The sequence below is a fragment of the Marmota monax genome, unplaced genomic scaffold (genome assembly GCF_021218885.2).
Source record: "Marmota monax isolate L192 unplaced genomic scaffold, Marmota_monax_Labrador192_F-V1.1 WCK01_AAM20220418_F8-fsc00087, whole genome shotgun sequence".
NCBI lineage: Eukaryota > Metazoa > Chordata > Mammalia > Rodentia > Sciuridae > Marmota > Marmota monax.
The window spans coordinates 3784594-3799686 of record NW_026693476.1 but is presented as its reverse complement, the minus strand read 5'-3'; the positions used below and the strand labels follow the sequence as shown (position 1 = coordinate 3799686).

General features: G+C 42.6%; 1 protein-coding gene across 4 annotated transcripts in view; it reads left to right on the top strand.

The window, feature by feature from the left end:
- Vangl1 (VANGL planar cell polarity protein 1) overlaps positions 1–8832 on the top strand; it is a 52786-nt gene extending 43954 nt beyond the window's left edge. For all 4 annotated transcript variants that reach the window (XM_046458229.2, XM_046458226.2, XM_058583594.1 and 1 more), the window contains one exon: positions 1867–8832. In XM_046458229.2, the coding sequence (XP_046314185.1) occupies positions 1867–2127 (261 nt within the window). In that variant the 3' untranslated portion in view covers positions 2128–8832. The remainder of the gene's footprint in view (positions 1–1866) is intronic.
- Positions 8833–15093: the final 6261 nt, after the last annotated feature.

The window sequence follows — 15093 nt, the reverse complement described above, 5'->3', positions numbered from 1 at the left end:
TTTAACTGATTGCCTATTGATGCACATTTGGATTAAGAGGTTCATTATTCAAAGCCAGAGGCTGCCTGTTCTTGTGAATCACATTGTATAGGATGGAGCTACGCCCTTTCTGGACATACCACTATGGCTGCTTTTGCTCTATCAGCGGAGGAGTTAGGATAGAGTGTTGCTGGAAAAGCTGCAACTGTTGGCATTTGTAGAGAAGTCTCTCCACCCCTGGCCTAATGGGCTGAAGTGAGAGACACTTTTTTACATATGTATCTCTGTCAGTATTTCATATCTGAAGGATAAATTTCTAATAGAGAAACAGCAGGATCAAAGTTACAGATTCTGCCAAATTATGTTCTCAGGGGGGGTTTTCTTTTCCTGCATTTGCCTGTGGCATCTGCGAATTTGTATTTTCCCACATTCTTGGCAGCATGAGGCATTATCATGCTTTTTAATCATTGACCATCTGAGAGGAGGAAAGGTTTTATTATTATAGATTTCTTTAGTTATTAATGTGATAGCAAAAATTTCATATTATTTTCCATCAGTGATAATTCTTCTATAGGTTATTAGAATCATTTCTCTAATTATGAGGTATTTCTTTTTCTTATGATTCATAAGAGCTACTTTTATATTAGAAGTGAGAAAGTAAGCTGGACCCCCACTTTCTGCCTTAGAAAAGATGCCGCACCACAGATCAGAAATAATGTACCTGGCAGTAGCAGAGAGGTATGGATGGAAGGGGAAACCACTTAAAAACTGTCCTTGATCTCTATTTAAGACTAGATTGATATATCCCAGTATTTTTCTATATGTATTTCTGCCTTCTTCTTAGTTTCTTCTCACAGATTAATCAGTGTCTGCATTTGATTTCATATATATGCTATGGCGCTCCTAGTCTATGCCACACACATTGGAAATTCAAATGTGAAAAAAAAAGAAAAACAGTTCCTGCTCTCCGATACAGTGAAGTCAGCAATAATTGTCCAGAAAATAAATGTCACATGGGACCATGCCAGTGATTATAGGAGCTTTGAGAAGGGCATGTGAATCCCATTTGAGAGATTCAGAGACATGGTTTGAGAAGATTTGGAGGACAGGGAGGAATTTGCTGAAAACAACAGTGTTTAGCAGGAGGAATAATACTTAGGAAGATGGAGTTCAGCCAGAATACTCCAGGGAGTTAGGTATCGTGGAGCAAGAGCCCACGAGAGGGAAGGGGAACACTGGCTGGCTAAGTAGGCACTCAGTTCAACGTGCAGTAACAGTGTTCACAGTGATCGAGCTCACTGCATGCCAGGCAGGGCTCTGAGTACTTTCTGAGAACTAACCCTCCCCTCTTCCTGGAAGCCCTGTTATGTCCCCCTAAGGAGAAGGGTAATATCTGGAGCAAGGTCATGATATCAGTAAGTCATGAAACACACACTTTGGTCCATGCTAGAATGTTGATCTGCTTTTTCAGTATACTATTCATATTTACTGAGTACTTCTCTGGGCCTGCTGTTTACCCTGACCCCAAGGCATACTTGGTTTAGTTGAAAGAGGTAGAGGAGTATAAGCAGAGGGGTCCAGCCCTTGGAGTCACAATGACTTCCAGGTAACCATGGCTGCCAGCCACCCCACATTCCCACGTCTGTGGGAACCACCACCTCACCTTCTGGTTGGAGATTGGCACAGGGGAATGAGGGAGTCCAAGAAGTCTCCCCTCCTCAGTAATGACTCAACTGGGAGGATCTGGTGGGAATTTGCTGTGGCCAGAAAAGCACCGCCCTGAGGTCTTGTTGTACTTGGAAAACATATTCCTAGGTGTGCAGATGGCTGCTGGCAGGACTCCCCTCGGATTATATTTCCTCCATAACCATCTTTCTCTCCTTTCAGGCCTTCTTAGAACGATACCTCAGCGCGGGACCCACCTTGCAGTATGACAAGGAGCGTTGGCTGTCTACGCAGTGGAGACTGATTAGTGACGAGGCGGTGACGAACGGGTTACGGGATGGAATCGTTTTCGTCCTGAAATGCTTGGACTTCAGCCTCGTAGTCAATGTGAAGAAAATTCCATTCATCGTCCTCTCCGAAGAGTTCATAGACCCCAAATCTCACAAATTCGTTCTTCGCCTACAATCTGAGACATCAGTTTAAAAGTCCTATATTTGTGTCTTTATATAAAAAGAAGAATATATAGAGAGATATATATGTCCAGAGGGGTGTCTTTTTTAAAAAAAAAAAAAAAGTTTTTTTATTCTTCATTGATGACTGAAACTGGCAGATGATAGACCAGTATCCTTTGACCATCTGCACTTTATTTGTAAGGAAGCAGGGGATAGCCATCCTGACAAAAAGTGACTGGTGGCCCCTGACTTTCATAGAGGGGACTTCTCAAAAAGCCGTTCTCTGGAGTCTGTGACGGCTGTAAACCAAAGCGGAGCTGCTGCGTCCTCGGGAGCCTCGCCTTACAACTAGTCCCTGCCTCTCGTCCAGATCCAGGACCACATCCCCCGTTGCTTCTGGTCAACCTCCTCTGGATTCTAGGGGACCCATCTGATTCTGTTTCACCAGACACTGCACATCCGTGTGGGAATCACGGGCAGTTCCAGAGACTCCTAGCCTTCATCTTTGTTCTTTGTTGCCTTAGATGCCTCAGAGAAAGATCCCCCCTCCACACACACACACACACACACACACACACACACACACACAGTGTGCACTATCAGATAACAGCTATTAAGTGATTAACTTTTTGTTTTTTCAAAGAGAAAACCTTCCTGCTCTGTTTCTGATCCCATTCCTCTGCTCGTTCAACCAGGGAGCCCTTTCCTGTCTCCCTGGGATCACCCAGCTGGACTTCACTCCATCCCACCCTCTGTAGCATACATACATACCATGGCCCTACCTGATGGGCAACCCTGGCTAGGCAAGCTCAGCCCTCCAAAGATCTCCACATGTGCCCACAGGCTCTTGGGTTCCACAGGGAAGTATGGCCCACCAGGTAGAACCCAGTAGAGCAGACCTACTGGCATGCCCTCCTAGGCTGCAGCAGGAGCTCTACTCCACCCTACCCTGTCCTTCTCCCCACGGATCCATACCAACGAGGGGAGACTAACATTGTGACTCTGAGGTGGGCAGGTGCCATTTGAAGCCATCTGATTTCCTAGGGCAATAAGTTCTCATGCAACTCAAACTGCCCTGCCAAGGGAGACCAAACAATGCCGTTCACACTGGCAACTATTGCTGGCCAGTCCCAGTTGTTTTCTGACCACAGTCACTGTGCAACTTATCACCTCAGCCACTTGCTTGGGGGCTTGCTTGGTTCCTGATATATCAATTGTTCAATTGTTGGTCAGGTGGAGAGAAGGAAAATGGAGGAGGCTACAGAGTATGGGGCAAGGAGATTAGGGAGCTAATCTTCTAGTTCAAAATGGTTCTTCTGTGATCTGTTTCTTAAAGGCAGCTGGCTTCCGAGGGCTCTCCCCAAGCTGCTGCAAACTGTGGGCAGGGGATCAGTCTTGGGCAAAATCCTGCTGCAGGGGAGTGCCTTCAGGAGCCACATCTAGATACCTTTCAGTTGTTTGTGCTTCTGTTTACCCTCCTTTATCTGCAGCGAACCTATTAAAAGTAATCATTCTTCCCTTTCCCCAATATTTAGGGTGACCAGTTATCTCTTCTCAGTGGAGGATGGCAGCGTTAAAATGTCTGTTGTTCAATGTGTCTGCATACGCACTTGCCATTCCATGCATTCTGCAAACGGGGTGGTATTTTGTGGGTCCTTTTTAAAATTAAAATTGGCTTTGGATATCTGTAACTACAACTGTACCTGAAAAAGTTAACATTGTTCTTGATTCAACAGCCTTCAGCTCAAAAAGATGGGTTGGAGAAGAAAGGAGGAGAAAGCTGTGGGTGTGGCGTGGAGCCAGGATGTACGATTCAACAGCATGGTTCTGTTTATGAAAAACACATACCATGTAACCATGGTGCTTTTTGTTCTTCGTTTTTGCCTCTGGGTCCCTTCAAACTGGAAATTCCTTATGATGTCTTTCTCAGGAAATATTTCGTAGGTAGGATAAGAGAGGGTGAATATATGTGAGATTTGGGCCACGTAAAGAGAACATCTCAGACCAGCCACTGTGCCATGAATACGGTGCAGTTGGGAAGTGCAGTGAAGGTGTGTACCTAGAGTCAGTAATGATACTGTTCATTAGCATTTTAAAATACTGGGCTTCCAACCGTATCTTAAATTACCAGTCTGGAAGGAGTTAAGTTGGATTCATTCACTTTGGCATGTACATTCCCAGCAGGGTGAAGAAAGGTTTAAATTAAGGAATTTATTTTCTCTCTCCTCCTCTCCCCATCGTCTCCCTCTTCCACTCTTTGTACAGGAGAATGTCAGACTTTCTGAAATTATTGTTTCTGTTTTAAATTGAATATTGATTTTTTTTTACACGAACTTTGTATTGAGTCCTTCTTGAAAGAGTAACAAAATCAAATACAGGATCCTTATAAAGCCTTTGTACTTTCGACATCTTAATAGCTAGAGTTACTGGTGCAATGGGAACTATGTAGATGGCATTAAAAAATGTAAGGTTGCAGAAAGCTGCATCGCACAATTGAACACAATAAATTTTTATTTCAGTTCTTGGAAACAGCGGGCTGTTCTTTCTAATGGGGCAAAACGGTGCCCCAAGGCTAGTAGAGTGTATGTTCCTATGAGAGGAGATAGGATTTCATTTACCTTAAATGTTTATAGATTTTCTATAACTTTCAACCTAAGTTATTAAAATCTAACATTAAATGTGAAAGAAGAGCTTAATGAGGAGTATAGGTCTCAGATTGCTGGCTTCCCTGGTGAAGTGTTAACCAATAGGGAACTTTTGGTCATGATAAGTATGTACTTTCAAAAAAATATGACAATTTTTAATAGTCCATGAACTCAATGTTAGATTTTGTAAAAGCCTGCCTTCTGGGAGTTGGAAAAGAGAAAGTTGGAGAGTTATCCATTCTTTGTACTATCATGTACTATTAAATCAAAATGCATCATCGTTTTGCTGAAGTTCATAAAGTAAGCCGTAGAGAAAATGGTTGACCACCCATTTGGGGCTGAACTATTATTATCTGCCTTTCTTCCTCTGTCCTCTTGAAATCTACAAAGATGACCAATTCTTAATAGCACAAGGTGAGAGCCAGGTGGCCCTGGTGTGTTGGCCGCATTGCTGTTCATTGCTGGGAGCTAGGGACTCCCTTTTCGAGACCAGCCATGCTAGCATGTGTTGGAGAGGAATGAGGTGCTCACCCTGTCCCTTCTGGGGACAGTCAATGGTGGTGGTCTGTTTCCTTTTTTTGCCTGTCATCTTCTCAAGTGCACATATTTATACAGCTTATAGCTCTGGTATCCCACCAGCAGCTTGGATGATAGGAATTGATTGCCTGCTTCCCTTCACCACCACCCTGTGGACCAAGTGAATGTTCCAGACACACAGTGAAACCAGCAAAGTCGAGCCTTTGGGTTACCCTTTTCCACCTGAGCTCAGCTGTGGAAGGCCCCTACATGGTGTGTGTGTGTGTGTTTTTTTTTCCCATAGATGTGAGCATTTCTCTGCGTAACAGGCAGATGGCACGTATGTACATAGCCATCTTAACTTCCGTCTTACCTGTGGCAGGTGGGTGTATGTCTCAGCGGATACTTGTGAATGTGTATGTGGCTGGATGCCTGAGGGTGTTTGTGTTGCTACAGATGCCCTATTTGAGAGATTTCCTAGTAGCTAGATTCTTGCATTGGGATCCTATAACCTGAAAATGGCAAGAAACAAAGAAAGGTCAAGCTCTATGAGAATTACTACTCAAACTTCACTACCCTGGAAGCCTTACTATCTATTTCTTAATATAACTTACCAAAAGAAAGAAAGAAAAAATAACCAGTGATTGGTCACTAAAAGTAGCACAGAAATATCAGTATATTTATTTAAATCATCCTGCAGCAGAGACCCTGCTAGAATAAAGTGATGTTAAGTATTTCTGGGTAGTGTTTTTGCTTTATGGATCTTGTTACATACAGAGAATAAATCACTACTGTGAATTTACGACTATGTCACCATGTCATATTCCTTTATAAATAAAATGTGGATTGTTCTTGAGCCCCTAGTGCAGTTCTTGAATGGTTAGATCCTCCATCAGAACCACTGTTCTTAGCTTTAATTACACGGATGCCCAGAATATTAGATTTTGGATCACTTTTTGACAAAATGTGTGTTGGTCACAGAAGGAAAGGAAGCACACCGACACATATTTATCAGGTATTGTATATCAGATCCTGCTCTGCACAGCCTTGCAATCCCCACATTCTTTTGAGATAAGAATTACTCAGTTTTGCAGGTGAGAAAAAAGGAAGGTCAGACAGGAAGGGACTTGCCCGAGGACCCATGACCAGTAGGTGGAATTTCAAAGAGGTGTTTGATACCAGTCCCTCTCTGTCCAGTATACCCCAAAGCATGACCCAAGTGGCTTGGCATTTCTGAATGTGGAGGAGGGACCTAGAGTCATACCTTGCATCAGAACCTGCAGTGGGGCATTGCTTGGGAGCCAGGATCACTTCTTTCAACTTGAGGTTCACACTACATAGTCCCTTCGATTTTCTCCCTTAGGCCGGAAGGTTTCCTGGGGTAGTCCATGGAAAGAACTCAAAAAGGCCCCTTCTTGCTGGAGAGCCTGCCAGACAGCCAGTGTTGCAGCTGCTGCCAGACACAGGAGTGCTGTTGGTCCCAGCAGCCACCTGGAGTTTTGCCTCCCCAACTTCCTCCCCTCCCTGCTGGCTTGTGCAGAATCCATCTGGGCCTTGGGTGCAGAATGGGCATCGGGGCCTTCGGAGCACCTGGCCTGGCCTCCTCCTGGTGAAAGGACACCGGACACCTTTATGCTCAGCCCTGGTAGGAGAGATGCTGTCTGCAGGGCAGCCTGGGAGGTCTGGAGCCTGGGGTTCTTGGCAGGGCTCCTTGACTGAGTGTTCTCAGCAAGCAATTTGCATCCCACTGTTTCCCCACACCTGCCCTCAGGACTTGACAAAACAGAAAATAGGACTCGGGTGGGGAACTATTTTTAAGTTTTTGATTCAGTTGTGCGTCAACCATTTTCTGCCCAGCTGCTTGTTTCAGTGGGAGGCAGGAGAGGGAGGGTGGCGTGCTCATCCCTCAGGGTCGCTTCTCCTACAGAATGAAAATGAGCTTTCAAAGGGTGGGCAAGAAATGTAAAACTACTGAATAAAATCAGACTTTAGGACTCTCTGAGTCCTTTTGGTTAGGTCCTGTCCCATTTCTTCTTAGGTAACCCAGTTTGTTTCACCTGTGAAATAAATCTCTTTAATGCATTGTTAGAGTCTCCCCAAGATTCCTAAAGCCTGAGGCAGCACAGAAGAGTTTGCTTTCAATATGGCACTACCAGCCTACCAGTTATGTCTCCCTCAGAAACATCAGTGTTTTTATCTTAGAATAAAAGACTTTTCTCTTAAGCCCTGGGGACAAATGCAACAAGCCCCCAAGCTATTATCTGAACTGTGTCTTAGGTACTTCTTTTGGCACCGGATTTAGATATGGACCACAATATTTGAATGTGCAGCCGCCTGGATTTACATGTGTTTCTATTTATCTGAAATTTCACTTGTGGCCAGGAGCCTTCATTTGTGAAGTTGCTCATCCTTTAGGAGTTTTTAAACCCTAAGAAATCTAGGAAAGATTCATCTGAGAAGGAACTATTGCTCAGGGAATTAGTTATGGGACCTGGGCATCTGATCTGCAGGTGACAAGTCTAGTTCAACTTATTGTGGGAGATTTAGATAGATGCGCATTCATCACTGTTCTAGAGACCAGGAAGAAAGAGGTGGCCATTGCTTTCATGTGCAAGTGCCCTTCAGTTCCAGAAATACAGAAATATTCAGACATACACACAAAATTGAAGTATTATATCTTAGTATTTAGGTACTAAGTGCTTAGTACTAAGTGCTTAGTATTATGTCAGTACTAATACTTATGTGTTAGTACTTAGGGGGAACATAAGAAAAACTAAACTTTAATGATAATTCCTTATTTTATGATGATTTTACTCTGGGACCCCTAAATTTTGACGTGTTTAACCAGATTTTATTTCTAAGCTGTCATTTATATATACAACTATTGCATAGAGGGCAGAACACCAGCAAGGATGATGTAGGACATATACTGACTCCCCAGGGTAGTTGACTCACATCCTCGACAATGGTGCTAATGAGAGGCCCACTGGGCCAGGGATTATTTGAGAAGAGATTAATTGACAATTGCTTTTGTTAGCAGGACTCCACATTTCTGAATTTCTACTCCAGCATCAACCAGAAAGTTCAGTGATAAAATCATTCTATCTATTTCTGATGGAGTCAATTGCAAAAAATGTGGTCAGTGACCTTTTATGTTCTTTCCAATTAGTTCTGTACTTTGTAACTTGGAGGGACAGTTTTGCAAACTGGCTTTGCTGAAGGTCACTGGTCACTATATGTGTAAGACAGCCTGAGTGTGAGCTGCTGCATTAACTGGGTGGTGGGCTCTATTGGGACATTCCTAAATATGTAAATGAATGAATTAGACACCAGCAATCATCTATGCAAGTCCATTTACATCTCCAAGTTTATGCTTCGAAGCCTCTTCTCATTGTGATGTTAGTAGCAGTGTTAGCATTTGTCATGGTCACAGTACAGCTGGTATCCAAGTTACTTTGTTCCCTTTTGGGTCCTCCAGTGATAGCCCTCCCTCATCTCAATTAACTATAAAACATTCTACACATTACATTTTTTATTCTGTAAACATGGAAAATAAACTGAAATCCCAAATTGTATATTGTTTCTTTCTTTTGTGTGATTATTTCAATCTAAAAAGTTTTTTTTTTTTTGTAAGGGAACATTTTCACTCTTGCATAAATTTGATTTCCTCTTAAAGACAACCATTTTAGTCAGCATTTTTCGCTGCTGTGACCAAAGAACCTGAGCAGAACAATTGTAGAGGAGGAAAAGTTTATTCAAGGGCTCACAGTTTCAGAGGTTTCAGTCCATAGACAGCTGGCTCCATTCCTTGGGGCTTGAGGTGAGGCTGAACCTCATGGCGGAAGTCTGGCAGAGGGAAGCAGTTCACATGATGGTCAGGCAGCAAAGAGAGAGACTCCACTCTCCAAATACAAAATATGCACCCCAAAGGTGTGCCCTCAGGGACCCAACTCCTCCAGCCACACCCTACCTGCCTCCAGCACCACTCAGTTAACTCCATCAGATGATTAATCCACTGATTGGGTTCAGGCTTTCCTAACCCTATCATTTCTCCTCTAAACCTTCTTGCCACTGTCTCACACATGAGCTTTTGGGGGACACCTCACATCCAAACCAAAACAACAACCTGTCATGTTTTTATGAAAACCAAGACAGTTTAATAGATTTGGAAAGTAGAATTACTATTGTAGCAAAAACTACTGGTTGCTTTTTATGATCATTTTATGGTGCAGAAAATGTTTGGAATGAATGGATAACTAAAAATGGAAACTTTAGGCCCTAAAACTTGGAAATGAAGCAGGCCTTTAGATTTTGAGTAAATCCACTGAAAAAGATACTGAGTCAATTAAAGAGGAAAAGTGCCAGACCCTGGATTGGGGTGAGGGGTGAGTACTGGATTGTTTTTGTGAGTGGCTTGCTTGACAATTCAATTTAAATTACTTATTTTAGGTAGGTCTGTTTAAAGAGAACTTGATTATTTGACAGAGAAATGTTGATAATTACCTACTGCTAAACTCAGATATCCTTTACCTACATGGAATGTTGATAGTATACGATTATATTCTTATCAGTTGCGTGGTCAAAGATCAAAGAAAGCAACTGACTTGAAGATATTCATTGTGCAGATTATTGATAAGCTTTTTCTTCGGGCCATCGGCCAAGATGTGCACAGCTCATAACTGTGCATGCAAACCCTCCTAGAGAAAAGACTGAAGCCGTATGCAGATAGAATCCAAAGGCTCTTCTTTTCATTCATTACCCATGACATAGCTATAGAATTTGGAGGTGTTTTAAGAATCTCAGATGACACACCATCTGATCATGGCAGTGGAGTGAGGGATATTGGGATGGCACCAGGTACAGCAGGAGCCAGAGAAAACCCCCCAGTAGGAGGGTGTGCATGGGTGGGATTCCCGCTGTAGGAGACATGAGGCGATTCCCCATCCGTGTTCCTGAAAGTATTCTCTAATCACACAGGCTCACATGGGCATGGACAATCCAAAATCATCGTTGACTTTTGGGTATGCACACTGTGTTCGTATCTGCATGTGCTTCTATGATCTGAGACTTTAAAATGTCTTAGGCAAAATGAAGATGCATTTGTAGAACAGACACAGGTGACTCAAACATTTTTTTCCTTCCTAGCTTTCTGGTCAGTTCTTCCATTCACCCCCACATTTTTGCCTTCAGTCACCTACACATGGTTAGATTTAAGGGTCCATCCTTTTATTTTATTTTTTCTCTTTTTTGTATTTGTTCTATTTAGATATACAGGACAATAGAGAATATTTTGACATATTATACATACATGGAGTATATCTTATTGTAATATCTGTTGAATTTTTGAATGAGCAAATGTTTATTCAAATGAGAACATGATAGTATGCTCAATGCCAAAACTACCAGCTACAATCTAACTGTATATGATTTGGGGGGAATTATTAGAGTTTTATGAGGTCCCAAGATTATTATTAAGAATTCTAGTCATCATTGCTCTAAAGAGTTCAGATTGTTAATTTGTCATATTAATCCCCAAAGAGATTGTTAATTCACCTTGCAAACATTTGGGTCTGTGGATGCATTAAGTAGATGGCTGCGGCCAACCCACTCCCAGAGTGTGGGGCTTGGCGCTTCTCCTTTCCCCCCACCCCACCTTAGTCTGCTTTACTTCTCATGATGACTGTTTTGAAAGACTTTACTCACTTCATAAAAATAGACTATCCCACACTGGAAATTTTCTCACTAACTAAACCAAGGAGATTTTCTGTTCCCATTTATGTAGTGAAATTTATGTAGCAATTAGCTATCCTAAGAAAATCTGAATAGATGATGGTGTGTGGCCAAAAATCTTTTTCTGATAAGATTTACCTTCAATAATCACTAGATTTGGGTTTTTTTTTTTTGCATATTCTTATTAGAGATAATCCTTATAAAATTCACTTTGCATTGTGATTAAAGAGTATTTAGATAAGATTTGTTAAGTACCTATCAAAACGTAGGCACTGAAGATGTAACTAAATCAGCCTGTCTTTTCCCTAAGGTTAATTTCAGACTAACAAGTGAGAAACATGCTGGGGAATGAATGGTCAATCCGTTGTAGATTCCATAAGAGAAGGCTGCGCAGGATGAAGTGAGGATTCAGTGGAGGAAATGGCCATTTTGCCTGAGGCATGACTGAAAAAGGGTCATGGTATTAAGACAGCCGGGAATTTGCTGGGGCAGGACAGGCATTCCAACAGACAGAAGGGCATGAACCACAAGGCTTGGAGGTTTTAAGCAACCAGGTGGCTTCCACCAACTTCAGGTTCTAAGATTAGAGGGTTAGGGAGTGGGAGATGGCATGAGAGATGTGACAGGAAGCAGCTCATACTGATCTTAGAAGTCCTACAGAGGAAATTGACTTTTTCCCATGACAAAGCTAGACTTATCCCCCTATCTTTTGCCACTGGTGCTAACTTGACTTCTGCTAAATTAACAAATGGGTGCCATAATCCTGAACTAGGTAGTTGGATGCCATAATCCCAAGATGAACACTCCATGTGTGATCCATGTATATGGTGGAGGTCACGCCAGCTAGTCCAGTGCTTCTCTAACCTGTGAGTCTGGCATCACTAGACTCAGTGCCACTCAGACTTGGCTCTTCTCATAGGGAGGAAAGGACTTTGGGTTTTTACAAGACATACTTGTAACTCCTCCCCAACCTCAGACCCCATATCCTAGACTCCACATTTGGCAGTCAAAATGTTTCCATTCAGAGTTTACTATTTGGCCTCTTAGGCTAAAAAATAATGTATAAACATCTATCGGGATGGCATAGCATATCAGGAATAGAGTGCCATTAAAAAATGTCAAGCATGAGCATGGCGTGATCAATTTTCTGCTGTGGAATGATCACTTGATTTCAGTACGCAGTCTGGACTGGAGCTGAGAGGCCAGTTGGAACCTTGGAGGAATCCAGATGAGAGAAAAAAAAGCCTTGTCAATGTAGTGATGGTGGTGGAAGAGAGGAGGGCAGGGCTTGCTCTCCACCAGACGTAGGAGTGAGAGGCACTGAAGGGCCCTAGGGCTTCTGGCTTGAACACTGTCAGAGGGGGGTGCCCCTTCCCACCACCCTTCTTTATGAAGATGGACCTTTTCCAAAATGCTGCTGAGCTTTTTTTTCTAGCCCTGATTACTGTCCTGGTTAGTAGGTGACCACCTCTTGTCCAAGTTTCTAAGGGTAAAGTTCCTATGTGGGGGGTCTAGACTTTCGATCCTCCTTAGGCAGGCTCAGTTGGGGGCAGGAAACTGGGAAGTGCATTTTCTTAAACTCTAGTCTCCTAAGTTCTGCTTTTCCATAATAACGGTGATATTTTGGAATGTGCTGACTTTTTGACCTGATTTTTCAATTGGTAAATATCTTAGAAAGAGAGCTACCTTTTAAGGAAATCGCTTTAGAGCCCCAAAGCTTTGTTGATCCCAGATGCCCATGGGACACACAGAGGAAGCTTGCCAGGGGCAGTGGACTCGGGGCTTAGAACTCAGAGAGGCCAGGCCACAGAGAGAGGAAGTGGGGAAGCCACAGGTGGGATAAGATGACCCAATCAAATGGGAAGTTGGGTGGTCCCCAACCTTGGCTTGTGTCAGTCCCCGTGACTATGGAGATGTTCAGTACCCAGCTTTGGGGATGGCATGGACATAGCTCTGGGCTGGTGAGAGGTGTCTGTGTTTTCTAAAAAAAAAACTTGAGTGTGATCCTGATGCTCACTTCACAGGGCTGCAAAACCCTGGAACTTAACCTGGAAATGTTAAGTTTTCAGACAGAGCCTCAGGAACCAGCATTTAAGAGGAATCTGGGTTGTCAGGGTCTGTGGATCAAAAACCATTTGATAATGACTTATAATGAATAATATTAACATGATGGGATTCCCAAGGACCTGCATGGGACACAAGCTTGTTACAGAAGAGACAAGTTCATTTCAAGTTCTGGGATTTGTTTTTTAAACAGTAATACATTAAAAATGTTCATTCTGGATAACATAATGAATCTGATCTCTTTTTTTTTTTCTTTTTCCAACAGCATGGCCAAATCTTGTGTTTCTAATTAGTCCACATTTCAAATGTTATTTAAGTTGATTATGGTCTCAGAATGAAAGAAAAAGGGGCATTTGGTTGTAGCGATAAAAAATATTATGGGAAATTCACTGAGTCCATCTTTGCACAGTATCTAAGAAAAATAAGCAATCCTTTGATCTTTAAGGAATCAATTTAATTTAAATCCTTGTAAACAAAAAAATGGGGTTGCATTTACATTCCTTCCAAGTGTTTGTGTGATCATGGGAAAACTACTTGAGTCCTTTGTCTTAGTTTCCTCATCTGTAAAATAAGGACAATAGCAAGATGTGTCTCATAAACCACTGAGGATTAAATGAGAATGAGATAACACATGTGAAGCACTTAACACAGTACTCTAGGTACATAACAAATGTTCCATGACTGCCAACCTAAAACATTAAGACTAAAAGGCCCTAGGACTTACAGACAGGACTGGCTTAACTCCTCGTGATTCTAATGTGGGAGCACCATAACAAGATTTTAACTTAATGCACATTTCTCAGGCCTCTGAGAATGAGGAAATTTTCTCTGTCTGTGAAATAGAGACCACATTCGTTATGGACCACACTCCTTGGCTGCATGAAGGATTAGCATCATGGACTGCTTTGTACAGTTCCTTCTCTAAGAGCTTATTTAGGGTGACTGGACCTGGGTGGATAGCAACACAGTACAGCTTGAAGAGCATCTCCCTGATTTTGTGAGAGGAGAAATACATACATAATGAGGCCCTGTATTGTAGACCAAAGTGTGCTCCCCAAATTTATGTTCAAGCCTTAACCTCCAATGTGACTGTATTGGGCTTTATGGAGGGAATCAAAGGTAAATAAAGTCATAGGAATGGGGCCCAATCTGATAGGACAGGTATCCTCATAAGAAGAGGAAGAGACATCAGAACTTGCCTGTGCACCCTCTCTCTGTCTCTGTGCTGCTGAGGAAAGGCCTTTCCAGAACATAAATGCCAGGAAGAGAGCTTTTACCAGGAACCAACCCTGTTGACAACTTCATCTTGGACTTCTGACCTCTGGAACTGTGAGAAAATTTTCTGTTGTTTAAGCCACTGGATCTGTGGTCTTCTGTTATAGCAGCCCAAGCTGCCTAATACACTCTATAAGCTCCATTATCCAGTAGTGCTGGAGAATTATAGCTCTACAATTATTAGCTCCATAGAGGAGCACCTACTTTGTGATGAGCAAAGTACTAAGTACTGGAGAGTCAAAGATAAGCAAATTTCTTGCTGCTAGGGAGCCTGCAATTTAGTGAAAGGACAGATGCGCAAATATAGGTTATAATTAAAATGATAAATGTCATGACCGAGAGCATGCACAAAATGCCATGGAAGCAGAAGGGAACAGGGTGCACAGACAACGGTAGAGATGGCCAAACTGGGACTCCACGAGGAGGAGGAGAAGCTGTTTCAGGTGGACGGTAATAACTACATGTTGTGTTGTGTTGAGTTTGAAGTGTGTGAAGTGCATTAGAACCAAGATGACCAGAGGCAGTTGAGCAAGTGGATCTAAAACTAAGGCAAGAAAGAAGTCAAGGTTAGAGAGCTATATTGGAAAGGAGTAGCACACAGGTGGTAGTTGATGTGCAAGGGTGATATTGCCATGGACGAGTGGACACAGTGCAGAGACAGTGAAAAAACACCAACAAAACAGAGAAGAAAGAGAAAGGAAGGACTGGACCAAAGGAGAATGAATGGAATCCGAAACACCAAGACAGGATTTTCAAGGTAGTCTCAA